The 17,774-nt window shown below is 45.6% G+C and overlaps 1 protein-coding gene across 2 annotated transcripts in view; it reads left to right on the top strand.

Annotated features, from left to right (window-relative positions):
- Nucleotides 1-15,880: 15,880 nt before the first annotated feature.
- Nucleotides 15,881-17,774, top strand: part of Ttc39c (tetratricopeptide repeat domain 39C) — a 94,209-nt gene continuing 92,315 nt past the window's right edge. For both annotated transcript variants that reach the window (XM_041660119.1, XM_041660118.1), the window contains exon 1: nucleotides 15,881-16,544. In XM_041660119.1, the coding sequence (XP_041516053.1) occupies nucleotides 16,378-16,544 (167 nt within the window). In that variant the 5' untranslated portion in view covers nucleotides 15,881-16,377. The remainder of the gene's footprint in view (nucleotides 16,545-17,774) is intronic.

The raw sequence follows: 17,774 nt of genomic DNA, 5'->3' as shown, positions 1-17,774 counted from the left end.
GGGAAATTTGAAAGACCGCTTTGCCTATATTGCCAGTAAATGAACTTTTTTTTAAACATTTATTTATTTATTATGTATACAATATTCTGTCTGTGTGTATGCCTGCAGTCCAGAAGAGGGCACCAGATCTCATTACAGATGGTTGTGAGCCACCATGTGGTTGCTGGGAATTGAACTCAGGACCTTTGGAAGAGCAGTCAGTGCTCTTAACCGCTGAGCCATCTCTCCAGCCCAGTAAATGAACTTTTTACCTGATGGCATTGTCTTTGTCCAGTCTTAAAATGAGGAGCATCTTTAGCCAATCATTCCTGTGATGTCTTAGGTCTGTACAGTAGTGATCAGGCAAGACACGTGGTATGGTCCTCTCCTCCCAAAGGCTACGGAGAAAGGAGATTCAAAGCTAAGTGTACAGTTACACATTGCAATAAGTTGAAAAGATTGTGGGTGCACAGTGGCGGAGAAAGCTGCGGGTATTTTTAGTTCTCTTCAGAAACACACAAAGGCGTAGCTCCAGTGCCCTCTAATTGGAGCTGCTTCTCTGTCGGTATATTAGTAGTAATTACGTGTGTTTGACATTGTCAGACTCCCAGTGTGGCAGCCTGCCTACCAAGCAAGGCCTGCTTCTCTCTCTCCAGAGCTACCGAGTCATTGGCACCTGGCCAGAGGCTGCTGCCAGCCTTCAGGTGGAGGTTGTGCTCCTGGACACACGAGGATCAGCTGCAGAGGCTGACCCCACACGTGTGGAGCTTAGCCACAGTCGTGCATGCAGCTCCAATCCAAGCAAAACTGCAGAGACGGTTTTGATTCAGGATTCTGTCCTGGCACCCTCCTGCCTGTGACCTGCTGACCCTCCTGGGACTGTGTTTGCTGTGTCTTTGGGGAAAACTGTCTTGCTGAGAAAAGCCAGTCCTGTAATTCTCCCCGAGAGATCCTAAACTGCTTTTGTGACAAATGGCTTATCCAGTGGAATCAGCTTTCTCCCATTTGAAGTTCCTGTTATGACATCATTATATGGGTTAAGTTTTTTTTTATCTTAACATTCTAAACTGAATCAAAGATATATATAAAAAAAAGCTTTAGAATGTAGAATGGACAAGAAATTTAATGAACATAAGTGCCTTCAGACCAGTGACAGATTCTGAGATGCGGGAATCACTGTCTTTAGTTGTGCGCCTTCGGCTGGGTCCACCAGCATTTCCACACATAACCAAACCCCTGATCACACAGGCGGCCCTGGCTACCCTTGGTGGTCACAAAGCAAATAAATAGGTGCAATGTGCCAGACCGAGGGGGTTGTGGGGAAGGGAGCTGCTGGCAGGGACGTGGGCGTGAGATTGTCAGTATGCAGACTCTACATATGTGAAATTGATTTTTAATTAATAAAAACATTTTCACTATGAATTTCCATAAATCATGAAAATATTTTTGTCTGTGACATGTTAAAAGTTCATCTAAGCCGGGCGGTGGTGGCGCACGCCTTTAATCCCAGCACTTGGGAGGCAGAGGCAGGCGGATCTCTGTGAGTTCGAGACCAGCCTGGTCTACAAGAGCTAGTTCCAGGACAGGCTCCAAAACCACAGAGAAACCCTGTCTTGAAAAAAACCAAAAAAAAAAAAAAAGTTCATCTAAAAATTTAATCTAAATATGACATGTCAAAAGATTCCAAAGGAAGATCGAATACAAATATGTACATTAATGATTAGTTAATCTAAAGTATCTACTATAGTATGATATGTTCACAGAAAACTCCTGTGGTATCTATAACAACAAATGTCAAAAGGTCAGAGCTCCAACGCACAGACCTTTGTTCATGTCATTCAGGGTCAAAGCCAGAGCCTGGCACTTGCTGCGCAGGTGCCTGATGCTCAGCTGTGCCCCAGCTGACAGTGCCCCCTGCACATCAGATAATTCAGTAGACTGCCACTCTATAGACACTGAGCTTGCAGTTGCTTGAGTGTATAAGAAGGACAAAAAGTAAGACACCATGAATTTCTGTTGCGCTCTCTCTCTCTCTCTCTCTCTCTCTCTCCACAGAACGTAGCCCTCCAGCTGTGAGGTTTAGAATATTACCCCCCCCACTCTCCTTGAGCTGCTGTGAGTGAAATGGGAGATCAAAGTCCACTTCCCATAAATATTTAAAGAATGTCACAATTAGCAATGATATTCTGAGCAGTTATTATATTTCATACAATAATCAAAGCCAAAAATTCTCTAAAAGTAAAATGGCAACCCGTTCACTTGGGAAACAGCTTGGAAAACCAGGCTCCATTTGCTGTGATGTTTTGAGAAGTCCTGTGACATCATTGACTGTCAAATAGAAAGCTTCGTATCAGTCAGAAACAAACGGCTAAACTTAACACTGCTTTTTTATCTGAAACATGGGTGGGAAATTTTGACTTAAAATATACTTAATATGTATTTATGTGTGTATATGTCTCCTTGCACATATGTGTACATATGTATGTGTGTGCTTGAGCATATGCACACATATGTAATATATATTTGTGTATGCGTATATGTCTACATGAGCATATGTGCACCTATGTGTAGCTATACATGTGCAGGAGATGATAGCTGACCCTCTAAAGCTGGAGATACAGATGTTTGCAAGATGCCAAGTGCTGGGATCTGAATCTAATCTTTGTGGCTGTCCAGCAGGATGCCGAGTGCTGGGATCTGAGTCTAATCTTTGTGGCTGTCCAGCAGGATGCTGAGTGCTGGGATCTGAGTCTAATCTTTGTGGCTGTCCAGCAGGATGCCGAGTGCTGGGATCTGAATCCAGTCTTTGTGATTGTCCGGTCGTAACTGCTGGACCATTTCTCTGGTTCCCTGAGCAAACATGTATGCTATTAGGCCTGTAAATCTCTAAAAGGTTCTGAAGCTGTAGGAAAGAAAACAGTAAAAGGTAAATGAAGTTTAACAACTGAAAAAGACTGTCCATGTAAAAAGTTTTCATGATCAATATTTTGATGATATTTCATGATCAGTTTCAAATATTTTGATATAAGGTACAGAAATAAATGTAAATAAATATTTTTTCTCAATAAACATCACTTTGTTTTGGTTCCTTATCACCCCTTGTTTGAAGTAAGATAATTGTCTACTGCAATAACCAAAGGCCATCAGACTGTCTCTAAAATCAATGGTTTTGGCAGATGTTGTAAAAGCACTTGGGAAATCTGCTATGAACTTTAGACAGAAAGCAAAGAGAGGTTTTAACATTTGTCTAGAAATTTGGAGACACAGAGAAATTAGACCCAGGGCTTTCCTTAGCCTGGCCTAACACCACATGCTTCTCTGCATCACCCACCCCATCGCCAGGACTCACACCCCACACACTAATTCAAGGAAAGATCCTCAGTTGGTCAAGGCTTTAAAGAGTCTACCACTGCGCAGCCAGCATCAGCCCTTGGTCTGCTGTGCTGTGCCTCGGCTCACTGTGGCACTCACAGAAGCTCGCAAGCCTTGAGTGAGTAGACCTTGGCCTTGGCTGCACTGAATCATCACTGGAGAGCTTGGCAAATGCTGACATCTCTACTCCACCCTCAGGAATTTGTTGTCGGATGCAGCCTGGATGTTAGTAATTGCAGAGCCTAAAGATGTTCCAGTGTTTCCCAGGACACTGATTCTAGTGCCCTATATAGATTTTATAGTCACCTCTGCAATTAAGACCCAAAGCACCTCCATCAACAAGAAAGTCCCCTGTACTGCGCCTTCATTGTGTGTCACCGCCTCTTCTCCCTGCCATCCTTAATCTGCACGGCTTGAATGCACAGTGTCCCCCATAGGTTCACCTATTTGAACCCTTAGGTGGTGGTGTTTGGGGAAGTTGGGAAACCTTTGGGAGACAGAATTTTGCAACCAGAGGTTTCTTGTCCCACATATTTGATCTATGAGCTCTGGCTTACTATTAACTAGCTCTTACAACTTAAATTAACATGTTTCTATTAATTTATATTTTACACGAGGCACGTGGCTTGTTATTTCACATCTTGTTCCTCTGGCAGCTGCTGGCATCTCCCGCAACTCCACCTTCATTTTCTCTGGAGTCAGTTTGGCTTCCCCACCTTGCTATATTCTGCTCAGCCATAGGCCAAAGCATCTTCTTTATTAACCAATGGTAATAAAACATATTCACAACATTCAGAAGGGCATCCCACATTAGAGCCTTACTTGAGGAAGTATGTGACTGGGGGTGGACTTTGAATGTGTACAGTCCTGCCTCAATTCCTGTTTTCTCTCTGCTCTCTGCTCCGGTTTGAAAATGTGAGCTCCTGCCTCCTCCTGGAGCACTAGGCTTACAGGGTCTTCCCTACCATGCCTTTGGGCAGCTCTACAGGTCTAGTTCAGAACTCTGTATGCCAGGCAAGCACTCTACCAACTAAGCCATAGCTTCCCTCCCTCCTCTCCTCCTTTTCTTCCTTTTGGTGTGCAGATGGAATTTAGGGCCTCCCATACACTAAGCCTGTGTTCTGCCCCTGAGTTCCACCCCCAGCCTCAGAGCAGAGAGACCATTAAGACATAACATGGAGTAAATTCTTAGACTGGAGGTCAGAATGTGCACCTTCACCTGAGTTTAACAACATAGCCACTTCCCTGCAAGGACCTGAAAGTGACTGAGCACGAGAATCCTGCTTTCAGCTGCTTTCTCTCATGTCCGTGTGATGCTGGTCAAAGCACACTAAGAGTACAGATGCCATGGCTGTTATAGGGTACGGACGTTTTCGGGACAACCAGTCCGCTCCACAGGAGATATATGCTTATATATGTCTCTGGCCAAGAACAAATAGTTGAGGAGCACACAGGCCCAGTGTGCTAAGTGGACATGGTATCACACCGCTCTAAATTCCACCCACAGATTAGCACAGCCCTCAGCTCGGTAGAGAAGTTTCTTTGTGCAGTGTGTGGTGGTGAATGTAGACACAGCTGGCCAGACCGCCGAGCATGAGTGTCAGAGAGTGCTCGGCCCCAAGCAGGAGGCTCTGTGAGCCCTGTCCTCGAGGCTCAGTGGCTACAGAGACTGCAGACCCAAGTGGAAAAGACTGGAGCAAAACAGAGAGCCCTTCTGGGCATGACAGGAGCACTCACGAACACATAACCACCATGCCTGGGGGCACAAGATCAAGCCAGGTGACAGGGAAGGGGCTTGTCTCTGTTGCTTTACTACTGCTATGGCGAATACCACGGGCTCGCAGTTCCAAAGGGTTACAGCCTGTGATCATCATGGAAGGCAGCACAGTAGCAGACAGACAGATAGGCATGGCACTGGAGAAGTAGCTGGGAGCTTACCTGTGATCCACAAGTGATATAGGTATGAGTAATTTGCATTGGTGTGGATTTTAAAGTCAATTTTGTTATATGTATATGTATTTCTGATCTTGATTAAGGTATTGTGATTGTGTAGTTCATTTAAAAATGTAATGTATAATTAAGAAATATAGGTTAATGGATAATCATCAATAATAGTCAAGCTTGTAGTCATGTTAGTTAGATTTTCTAGATATATAGAGATACATTTCAGTTAGATAGACATTCTTCATATCTTTCAAAGACTGCAGAATATGGCATTTAATGTTTTAATAACTTAGGACTTTTCATGACAATGAGACATATCTGCTCCTGGCGGCACCAATCTACTTCGAGAGGAAGATGGGCATCGAAGAGGATCCTTATGGAGTTTGATAGCCATTTGGGCAAGAAACTGCTCTTGCCTGGACTGTTGCATAAAATGGACACAGAGAACCCGCAGAGAGAGGACTGCTGAACTTGCCTAAAAGTGAAACGGTCTTTTGGGGTTCATGACTCATGAAAGAGTCTGCGAGACATTCTGCAGGACACAGCAGATAGTGACTGAACTGTCTTTGAAATTTCCTGCTTCATGGAAGTGTCTGCTGGATACTATGAGCCTGAAGACTGAAGATGGATGCCCCAACCATACAAAAGAACTTTGGGTGACTGTCCAGGCAGCGAGATGTCTCTGTCATTTCTAGAGTTTTCTTATTTCTCGTTTACTTAGGTAGTATTATATCCTTCTGGAGTCTTTGATGGAGTTGAAGAATGAATAGATAGTTATAGTTTTCCTTAGTTATGATAAAAGATAAAATAGATATAAATATTGTAACTGTAATTCTTGCTTGATAACTGTTTTGCTATATGTAATTTTACTATGTTAAAGTTAAAGCCTTTCTTTTTTGTTTAAACAGAAAAAGGGGAAATGATGTGGGAGTGATTTCTTATTAATAAAGAAACTGCCTAGACCCATTTGATAGGCCAACCCTTAGGTAGGCGGAGTAAACAGAACGGAATGCTGGGAGAAAGAAGCTGAGTCAGGGAGTCGCCATGGTTCTCCCACTCCAGACAGACACAGGTTAAGATCATTCCTGGTAAGCCAGCTCGTGGGCTACACAGATTAATAGAAATGGGTTAGATCCATATGTAAAAGCTAGCCAATAAGAAACTGAAACTAATGGGTCAGGCAGTATTTAAAAGAATACAGTTTCCGTGTAATTATTTCGGGTAAAGCTAGCCGGGTGGCGGGACACAGCCCACTATTTCGTATTACAACACACAAGTGTAAGGCAGAGAGAGTGAGCTTTTGAAGTCTCAAAGCCCACCCCAGTGACACACCTCCTCCAACAAGGCCACACCTCCCAATCCTTCCCAAACAGTTCCATCAGCTGAGGACCAAGCATTCAAATATTTGAGCCTATGGAAGCTGTTCTCACTTAAACCACTACAGGGCTCATAATCCCCCACCTCTAACTGAGGAGGTATGGACCACTGATGGCTTCTGGGGACTGTGGTTCCTGGTAGGTTGACCATGCTCCAGTAGCAGGCCCCACACTCAGGAGTTTATGGGCATCACAGATTGGACTTAGTGAGTTACACACACAAAGACATAAAGTTGGGGCAGTAGGGAACTAGAGGGAGAGGAGTAGCAATGAATATAATTAAAATAACAGTGTATAAAATTCTCAACTAAATTTTAAAATAAAAACATTAGTGTGTTAGATATACATTTATTGTGGTTATTTAGAGAGATAATAACATCTGCAGTCACATTTTGATCAATGACAGACCAGCAGAAGTCCTGTGAGATTATATGAAACCAAATTAAAACTCTATCAATGACTAATGTCATTGTCATAGTAAGACTGTGGTGAGACTGGAGTAAGCAAATGGATTCGGATACGCTTAGATGCATGCAGGAACAGGCTTTGGCATAGATAGGTGTGTAGTAAGAACCAGGATCTTGTAAGTGTACTTGACCAAGAATGAGAACTTCTGAGAACACATCTCCATTGTTGGAAGTATGCGTGGATATAAAATTCTGACCAACTTGGTACTCGGATCTTTTATGACATATTTTGTATTTTGTGATGAATGAGTATATAGCTACATCTGCCTCTTTGGTAGTGAGCTTTCCTAGGTAAGGATCTAACGGGAACTGTCTCAGTTTTGCTAGCAATTATCCCTGTTCCCGACGTACTGGGAACACCTGATGAAGAGCAAAGGGCAGCTCCTCTGCTGCAGGATTTCCATGCATTTGTTCTGGTAGCACTGCATTTGCTGCTAGTAGAGATAAAATGAGCCGCCATAGAGAATTCAGCGGCACAGAATCCATGCTGAGACACTTGGATTGCTAGCCAGAAAAAAAAAATCACAGGTGGGTCATGAATGAGGTGGTATTGCAATGTGTCTTTCCTTACAGTGAGAAGGCAGTTGCTGCAAAATATGTTGGCATATTTGTGGTTAATCTCAATTATCAGCATGATGGGATTGAGAGCTGCCCAGGCAGTTAGTATAGCTCACTGCTGGGTGCACCTGTGAGGATATTTCCAAATAAGAGTATCAGGGAGACCGTCCTTGAATATGGCTGACACACCCAGCAGGCTCAGTGGGGGAGGGGCAGGTAGAGGAAAAGAGAGGGGGGAGGAAGCCAGTTAGTGTAAACATTCATCCTTCTGAAACCATGAAAAAAAAGAAAACACCACATTTCCTTCTTTGAATTATTCCTCTTTGGTACTGCCTCAACAACAAACTGTCCTCACACAGCACAGTGGTAGCAGCCTGCCCAGCATCCACGAGGCCCACTGATCCCGCACCACTAAGTTAGTAACCTTCCACCAAGTGGTACCCATTCTTTACCAGACCCTTCAGAGAGAGTACAAAACAATCATGGGGATAGACACATAGGTCACTGGTAGCTGAATGTTTGGTGCCCCAACTTTAATCCTCAGTACCAATAAAAATCTAAGGATGGCACAATCCTATATCACAGCACTTTGGGGGTGGAGGCTGGAGAATGAGAAATTCAAGGTCATCCTCAACTGCCTGACAGGTCTGAGGCCTTCCTGGGACACAGGCATTCTCCCTGTCTTCAGAAAGAAAAAAGAAAGAACATATTAATGGATTATGGAAGCAGGGGCTGCTCAAATCCAGATGAAGATGCTGGAACGTGTGTGTGTGTGTGTGCATGTGTGTGTGTGTGTGCGTGTGTGTGCTCGAGTGTGTGTATTACATGCTGAGGCAAATCAGTGCACCTTCTTTAGGCTACATTAATAACAAACCTCTGCTGTTTGTTAGAGACAGCTTGAGCTAATCATCTCCAGATGATGCATCTGGTCTTTCAAATTCACAGACTTTTCTTTGTGCTGGATATTTTAAGATTGTACTGGTGACGGGCACAGATGTGAACAGATCTTAGCATTAGCAAGGGCCTTTTGTGGACCTGCTTAGAGACGATGCTAACTGTCTCAGCACTATACTTCTCGTTCCTTTCTTAGACAGGGTCTCGCTGGAGCCCAAGGTGGAGTCAAACTCAAGGTTCTCCTGCCTCAGCATCCCAAGAATTGGCATTCAAGGTGTGTTTTCTGTCATGCAACTTGGCATTAGCTCAAAAAAACATCTTCACAAGCCCTCTGCCTGCTTTTTTTTTCTTGCCTTGAAGGCGACTGGTTGTCTTCATATTCCACGTGAGGAAATGGAAGCTGAGAGAGCTGAGATAAAACAAACACACTGCAAGTCGGGGTCGTGGCCCATGTTTAACCTCCTATCCTATAGCCCTCATCTTTATCATACAGTATATGAATCAGTTTTTCCAGTGTTGAACGCCCGCAAGCTCTGGACTCTCCCAGAAGATCTGACTACACCTAGAGATTTGGAACCAATTCCACTCTGAGAAGAATTGCTATTGCTTTCACTCCAAATAAATTCACCTGTGTGGTCACATCTTAAATGAACACTTAAATACCAACACAAATCTCCTCTTACCTGAAAAAAGGGTGGGGGGATTCTGATTAGAGAGAGGGGTTGGGGGAGGGGCCATTCCCCACATCCACAAAAGAAAGTGTTGCCTCTCCACCAACGCAAATAATTCCAAGCAGACCAAATCAAACCAAATAAAAGATGCCCATGTTTAATAAAATGCCCTTATTCCCAGGTGGCCCACCCCTGCAGTGAATGGAGAAAGCCCACCCCTGCAGTGAATGAGAAAGCCCACCCCTGCAGTGAATGAGAAAGCCCACCCCTGCAGTGAATGAGAAAGCCCACCCCTGCAGTGAATGAGAAAGCCCACCCCTGCAGTGAGCCCACCCCTGCAGTGAATGAGAAAGCCCACCCCTGCAGTGAGTCCACCCCTGCAGTGAATGAGAAAGCCCACCCCTGCAGTGAGCCCACCCCTGCAGTGAGCCCACCCCGGCAGTGAATGGAGCATACTGTTTCTTTTGACACCCACCTCATCCATGGAGCCAGAGTGGCTCCCTTCCTGGAGACTTGGCAGACCCAGATCTTGAAACCAGTGACAGTCTTCTCTCCCAGGACAGAAAATAGATGGAACACAATAGTGATGGAAACAGAAGAGATGGCTTAAAGCGAAGACAGACATACATTGGGGAGTAGAAGAGAATATGTGTGAGATATTATTTGAAAAGTAAAAGGAGACACTGTTTCCCCTCAAAGGCACGCCATTTGAGAGCTGGAAATGAAGTGTCCTAGCCTGACTATTGACCTCTCGAGGGGACTGTGCCAGCTGGAGCAAGGGCACAGGTCTCTTCCAGTTTGTATGAATATAGAGTGATAGAATGTGGCTCCTAATAAGCACCTCATTTAGCCCTGATAACGTCCTTCATATATTCCATTTGGGGACAGGCACATAAGGAGATGTCTGGAAGGAACGACTTCCTGCCCTGTAGTCATTTCTGTGCTCCGCAGGGCAGCTTGAGTGGCTTATATCCAACTTGAGCAGTGGTTCCCAACTTGTGGGTCTCGACCCCTTTGACAAATCTCTAGCTCCAAAAATATTTATATCATGATTCATAACAGTAGCAAAATTATAGTTATGAAGTAATAACAAAAATAATTTTATGGTTGGGATCATTATAAAATAACTGTATTAAAGGGTTGCAGCATTAGTAAGGTTGATACCCACTGTTTTAGGGTTTCTATTGCTATGAAGAGACTTCATAACCATGGAAACTCTTAAAAAGGAAAGCATTTAATTGGGGTGACTTACAGTTTCAGAGATTTAGTTCATTATCATCATGGTGGGTGGCCTGCAGGCAGACATGGTACTGGAGAAAGAGCTGAGAGTTGTACATCTTGATCCGCAGGCAACAGGAAGTGAATGTAGTTTGAGCAAAGGAGACCTCAAAGCCCACCCCTACAGTGTCACACTTCCTCCAACAAGGTCACACCTACTCCAACAAAACAAAGCCTCATAATATTGCCACTCCCTTTCGGGGGCATTTTCTTTCAAACTATCACATTCTACTCCCTGGTTTCCAAAGGCTTGTAGTCATATCATAATGCAAAAAATGCATTCAGTCCAACTTCAAAAGTTTCCATAGTCTATAAGAGTCTCAAATTTATTTAAAATTCTAAAGTTTAAAGTCTCTTCTGAGATTCATGCACTCTCTTACCTGTAATCCCCTGTAAAATCAAAATCAAAAAACAGATCACGTATTTCCAACATACAGTGACACAGGATATACATTACCATTCCAGAACATAGGGAAGGGAACACTGGACCAAAGCAAGACCAAAACCAGCTTGGCAAACTCCAAACTCTGCATCTCCATGTCTACTGCAAAATGAGCTTCAGATCTCCAACTCCTTTCAGCTTTGTTGACTGCAACACGCTTGTTTCTTTCTCTTGGGCTGGTTTCGGTCCCTGTTAGCCGATCTCCTCAGGAGGTTTCTTGTGGCTCTGGCATCTTCAACATCTTGGGGTCTCCAAGGCAATTCAGGTTTTACCGTCACAGCTTTACGTAATGGCCTCTTTGGGCCTCCATGCAGGGACATCCCTGTCATATGCCTGGCATCAACAGCTTTACGTAATCATGGAGGAAGATTCCATAATTTCTTTCATCTATTCTTGGCTCTAAAGCCAGAACCATGTGGCCAAAGCTGCCAAGGTCTGTTGCTTACTGGGACTGGAACATGGTCTCCTTGTTTAATTATATCTTCAACAGCTTTATGTCCTTCACTGCCTAAACTGGACTGTTCTGGAATTCACTCTGTAGACCAGACTGGCCTAAAACTCAGAGATCTCCTGAGTGCTGGGATTAAAGGCATATACAACCACACCTGGACCTAAACTGTTCTTTAATTCCTTTTCACAAGTTTAATTCCTTTTTATAAGTTGGAAGCTTAGCTGGATAGGGTCTTGCCCTGAGGTCACTACTTCCTTTATTCCATTCTTCACTCTTTTCATCTCCTTGAACACAGGACTTAGCATTCCACTCCCTGGTCCCCTTTTCTCCTCAAATTGTACATTTTGTATTTTTCCTTGCTCAGCTTGCTCCTTTTCTTTATATGTCGTTATAAGCATAAATACTAGTAACCACACAACAGAATCTATAATAAGCTATTTTGAAATTTCCTTTGCCAATGGAATTAATCCAAATCTCTTCACTTTGGCTTCAGGCAGACTCTTCAGACAAGGGCCAAAAGCAGCTACATTCTTCACCAAAATATCACAAGAATGCTATCTAGGCAGCATACTAAAATTCTTCTCCTCTAAAACATCTTAAGCCAGGCCCCCACAGTTCAAATCTTCCATGCTCCTACTACTGTGGCTCATTAAGCAGTGCTTAAGGCAATCCTACTGCTCTCCTAACCCAAACTTCCAAAGTCCAAATTCCTCCAAACAAAAGCACGGTCAGACCTATCACAGCAATACCCTAGTTTTTAGTATCAACTTCTGTCTCAGTTGGGGTTTCTGTTGCTGTGAAAAGTCACCATGACTACAACAACTCTTATAAAAGAAAACATTTAGTAGGGGGCTGGTTTATAGTTCAGAGGTTTAGTCTGTTATCATCATGGCCTATGGTATGCAGGCTGACATGGAGCTGGAGAAGGAGCTGAGAGTTCTACATCTAGATAGATCCTCAGGCAGCAGGAAGTGAACTGTGTCACACTGAGCATACCTTGAGCAAGAGTAAAGAAGACTTCAAAGCCCATCCCCACTGTGACATACTTCTTCCAAGAAAGCCACACCTCCTAATAAATAGCGTCACTCCCTATGGGGGCCATTTTCTTTCAAACCACTGCACCCACTGCGCTAGAGAAACTCCCATGGGGCACCACACACTCCCTTCCTCAGAGGCAAGCTAATTGCTACCACTTGTGAGAAGAAAAAGAAAAGGTCTGCGGCATAGTTTCACACTAGACCTCGAGCTCACTCACCTTCTAATTAAGAGCAGCTCACCCAATTTTACTGTCAGCCCATAGTAAAAGAGCTATGCATCCTTCTACTTTCCTTGGAATTCCAGATGTTTGAGAAACTGACTGTAGACAAAGACACACTGTTTCTATTGTTAACTTTAGCAAAGAATCGTTTTAAAAGTATCCAAAAAACAATTACATTTTCTTAAGGTACTTTTGTAGAATGCTGTCTTCCAGTTGTAACAGCCATTGCCATCTTAATTAGAGCAGTCCTGACATTCTCTCATAGAAGAAGGAGACATTGATGGTCATTACCTGAGGTTTCGGCCATTGCCTCCTATGCCTCTTCCCCAGAATCACCTCTTTTGTATGTGATCCTGTGTGAGCTGCAGGTATCTATGGCTGCCAAGAGGGTCTGAAATAGATAGATTGTGGAAGGCTAACTGAAAGGAGGACTCTGTGCATCTCTGGGGAACTTGTCCGTGCTGATGATGTAGGTTCTATGGAATAGAGCCACTAAGCACCCAGATGGCAGAGGCGAGGGTGGAGTGAAAAGCTGGGTGTTGGTCACAGGCTTGAAGCTCTGGATATAGCCTCATTCTGGAAACCCCCACATGAGCCAGTAAATTTGCTCCTCTAAGGCAAATTGGGTCAGGGTTTTCTATTGTTTGCAATAAAGATACCGCAGCAGTGTGTGTGGTGAAATACACTTGCAGTTTCATTTCTCTAACGAGAGAGACGCAGCACTATAAAATATTGGCTATCTGCATAGCATAGGAGTTTGTAAGAGAGACGAGCTGTTTCCTCCTGTTGTAGCTGTCCTTCTACCCCCTCAGCTGCTGAAGGACATACTTGGGTAAATCCTAGGCAAGTGCACTGAAGACTTAGTTTTGCTGTAGAGTGCATTGGGTCCCACATTGTCGAGTGGGAGATAGTGAGGGCATTAGTAGCCCAGATTTCCCTCCCCTTTCAATGTAGTAGACATCATGACCTTTTAAAGCCACCGTGACCTGGGCTCATTATCTATCAAAGGTAGCAGTCAGCCATCCTCCCCATCTGCTAGGTGAGATGTGGCTGGGTGTGTCATTGCCAGTCGTAGCTGCATCAACATTCTCTTGGGGTTTGGGAGCCACCTTTGAATCCCTTTGCTCTGGGTAGTATTGAGGATTGGACCTCCGTGTCAGGCATGGGGAGCAAGCTCCCTATTGCTGTGCCCCAGCCATCTCTTTTGAATCCTTTTCTTATCACTCACTACTGAGCAGATGCTTTCAAGTATCCATTTATAACTCAAAAACTAGCTGAATTATTTTATATCTGATTAAATCCCACAATTGCATATGTGTGAGGTATGTTACACTATGGACTTCACCCTCTCTCTAGATCCCTTCCTCTGTCTATGCTGGGGAGCTGGACAGCTGTCCTGAAGTTTGTTAACCCACTGTGGTGGGCCCTTGAGATAGAACTAGCCCCACAGAAATTACTTTGTCTTTTCTGATTCCCTATCAGTTGCAAGGCCCCAAATCCAACTTGTTAACAATGCCTATGGTGTCACAAATATCTTCAAAGTTCTTTTTTAGCCCCCCCCCTCTTTCCCCAGCTGTAAATGCACAGAAGACTGTGCTCTGTCCCCTTACCAGGTGGGAGAGGAGCAGCTGTCTCACCTCCCTGTTGCCTAGGTTGTGCAGGGACTTGGGGTGGATGCTCCGTGGGCCCCAAAGCCCCAGCAGCCTGCAAGCGGAAAGCACATGGAGAGGCCGGCAGCAGGGGCTGCAGCAGATGCTGTGAGGTCAGGGGTCTCAGTGGATGCAGTGGGCAGTACCATCCTAAGACCTCCTGATGGCTTGTCCACCAAAATGTGAATACACATAAATTTCTTAAAGAGACCCTGGCCCTGTGTCATATGGGATCTGCTCTCAGTGGGATGTGTAGCCCTCAGCATCCATTCTTAACAAGGATGCCATTCAGGTCCCCTAGAAATATATCATTACAGTACCCCAAAAATGAGGTTACAGTTTGAATGCCATTAAAGCAGGTGACTCTAGTTCAGAGCATTGGATTAGAAAAATCACAGGGTCAGTTTGTAAAGACCTTAGCTTGAATGCCATGATTTCTAACTAGATGGAACCATATCCAGGCAGAGACACATTATTTTTATTTTAGTAATTCCAATTTTTTAATTTCAGCTATTGTTAAGAATTAGTTAGCCAGGCGTGTTATTTTAAATTGTAATCCCAGCAGGCCAGAGGCTGAGGCAGGAGGATTGCAGGGAGTTCAAGGCCAGTCTGGGCTACAGAGTAAAACTCTGCCTCAAACAACGAATTAGCTTGATTTTTACAACAGTGGTACCGAATAGCTAGACTTGAGGCGTGGGCCTGTCGTCTTAGCTAGCTGGGAGGCCAGGAATTCCAGGTCAGCCTGACTAGCATCATGAGTCCTATAAGAAAGGAGAAAGAGAAGTCTACCAGCTGAGAGATGACAGCTACTGGCGCTACTCTTAAATTTTATGGATGAAAATGAGAGGAGTTAGTCTTGTAAGGAATCCTACAGAGAACAATGCGACTAACGCATACCGCGAGTTTGTGTGATACTTTGTCTAAGCTCACTATAGTGTTGGATGTTATATTTGTGGCAATGTCTAGATCCTGTGTATGAATGGATTTAATGTGTAAAGCCATTCAGCAGGGAAGTTTCTTCTAATTGAAGTGAATGAGCTCTAAGGCAGGAAGGCAGTCCATTTGACATAATCTTCCTTTAACAGTATTGTTTAACTGCTAAAGTAAAGATGATAACATTTTGAAAACCCATAAACTGATTTCTTTTTTGTGTCTAAATGGTGCGCACAGGCACCAGCAGCTCACCATCAGAAGTGAGACTGCACTCTGATTAAATTATCACCTTCGGCATTTTGCTGACATTTGCTTACATAAAAACCACAGCTTTTTTTTTTCGTTTCACTGACAGGCAAGTCAAGATGCTAAAACACACCTTAATAGCTTACTTCTTAATACTTTTAAATATTTAGCTATGTGGCAAAGGGACCCTCGTCTCTCCTTGGCGCTCATGTTGGTGGTGGGCCCTAGCAAGTGGTCCAGATGCTTGAGGCCACGCCCCCACTGCCCACCTGCTCGGGGATTGGCTGCCTTAAGCCTAGTGGGCGGCCCCGGTCGGGGCGAAGTTGGGGGTGACTCCCAAGGGTTCTGACACTGAAGCCCAAGCCAAAGCCACCTGGGAGTCCTGCCGCGCTCTGTCGCAGAGGACCAGGAGTTCTCTGACCCCGAGTCAAGCTCCCCCGCCCTCCCAGTGCGTCCGCGGTCCACCCTATCCTGGGAGGATTGGGCCTTGGGGCCTCGCGTGGGTGTCAGCAGCCTGGACCCTGGTCCGGGGGCCGCTGGAGCTGATTCCGGGGCCTGGAGGAGCTGCGGGAAGCGGAGGCGGCTCGGGAGACGCTGGATCGAAGCGGGCGCAGACACCCGAAACGGCTGGGGTGGCCGCGAGCCGGCTGCTGAGTAATCCTGGGCGGCGGGTGGGGGCGGCCGGACGCCCACGTTCCCCGCGCCGCAGCCGGGCGGCGGCTCCGCCTCCGCGTCCCTCCCCGCCCCCTGCCGGCTGCTGTGCTCGGCTCCCGGCAGGTCGGAGCGGGGCTCGGGGAGCGCGGGCCGCTGCAGCCGCCTCCCGCACCTCGCCTCGGCCCGCGCGGAGCCTCGTGCGCCCATGGCCGGCTCGGAGCAGCAGCGGCCGCAGCGGAGGGATGAAATCGAGTCGGACGCGGCGGCGGCGGCGGCGGCGCCCCTGCAGGACGCAGAGCTGGCCCTGGCTGGCATCAACATGCTGCTCAACAACGGCTTCAGGGAGTCGGATCAGCTTTTCAAACAATACAGGTGACACCACTCTTCCGACTCTCTGCCCCGGCTGCGCGCTCCGGGTGGTCACCTCGCGACCAGCGGCTGCTCTCTTCCCCGCTTCTTTTCGCTTCCCAAGGCTTTATCTGCAGCCTTTGCCCTGCGCCTTGGCCCGATCCTCCCCACCCCATCCCCCGCTGCGTTGTCCCTTCCCTCCCAGACACCGCATTCTCTGCTCACTTTCTGCCCTCCTAGGAGTGCCCAGTGTTTCTCTGCTGCTTTCGAGCGGTGGCTCACCCACCATAGGTGGCTTAGGGAACTAATGCATCTGAGGCAGCAACGAGCCTGGCACTTGCATGGTTGAGACTCTGGCTCGCCTGCTGCCTGGGCAGCCTTTTGTGACCCTAACACAGCCTGCTGCACCCTTGCCGGGTCCTTGTGTGGCGCTTTGCTTTGTGCCATTCCCGGAGCTTTTGTTATTTACAGACAGTGTAGTCTTAAGTGTCGCGCTGTGCAGGAACTTCAAAATTTCAGACCAAACTCTGCTCACCGATCCTTCTCTGCCTATCCTTCCAAAGCCTCAGTCTTCGAAATGAGTTACTGATGTCTTTCAAGATTTATTAAGAATTTTCTCTGGTAAAAAGAAAGTAGAGGAAATTTTTTCTTAAAATACGGAAGAATGGAAGGAGAAACACGTGTGTTCCGTTAATTTGTCTTTGAGGAATTCAACTCAAGAACTAAGTAAGCCTCGTAGCTTTCTTGCTGTTGTGGGATCCAGGTGTTCTGCTTCAGGAAGCAAGCTAGTTTGCCCTGTGAACTTGGGCCAGCAATCAGATGCCTAGCAATCAGATGTTTAAGGGCGTATGCCTCATAGTTTCTTGACGCCCGTAGTGAAGGTTGAAATTAGCGAATCACAGTCTAGTTGTGATGGAGAATTGAGTGTGTTAGCGAATGAGAAATGCCTAGGCTTCAAAGGATGGCGGTTTTCACCGAGCCGAGCTACTGCTCCCCAAACAGCAAAGCAGATATCTTGCAAGTAGGAACTTTTCACTAGACCTGGTTTGCTTTGTTGCTTTTGTTTTGAGACATAGTCTATGATTTGTAGCTTAGGCTAGCCTTGCTAGCCTCCCGTCTCAGCCTCCCCAGTGCTAGGGATTACAGACTTGAACCCACATCTGGGCTCCACTGTACTTTTAATTTTAAGTGAGCTTCTTCTCACCCTGTGGGTCTGAAATGAAAACATTTTAACTTACTCAGAATGTATTATTT

The sequence above is a fragment of the Microtus oregoni genome, unplaced genomic scaffold (assembly GCF_018167655.1).
Source record: "Microtus oregoni isolate MIOR12 unplaced genomic scaffold, Mior012 000011F_ref0000422, whole genome shotgun sequence".
Lineage (NCBI taxonomy): Eukaryota > Metazoa > Chordata > Mammalia > Rodentia > Cricetidae > Microtus > Microtus oregoni.
Note: the sequence above shows the minus strand (reverse complement) of the source record. Positions and strands in the feature narration are given on the sequence as shown.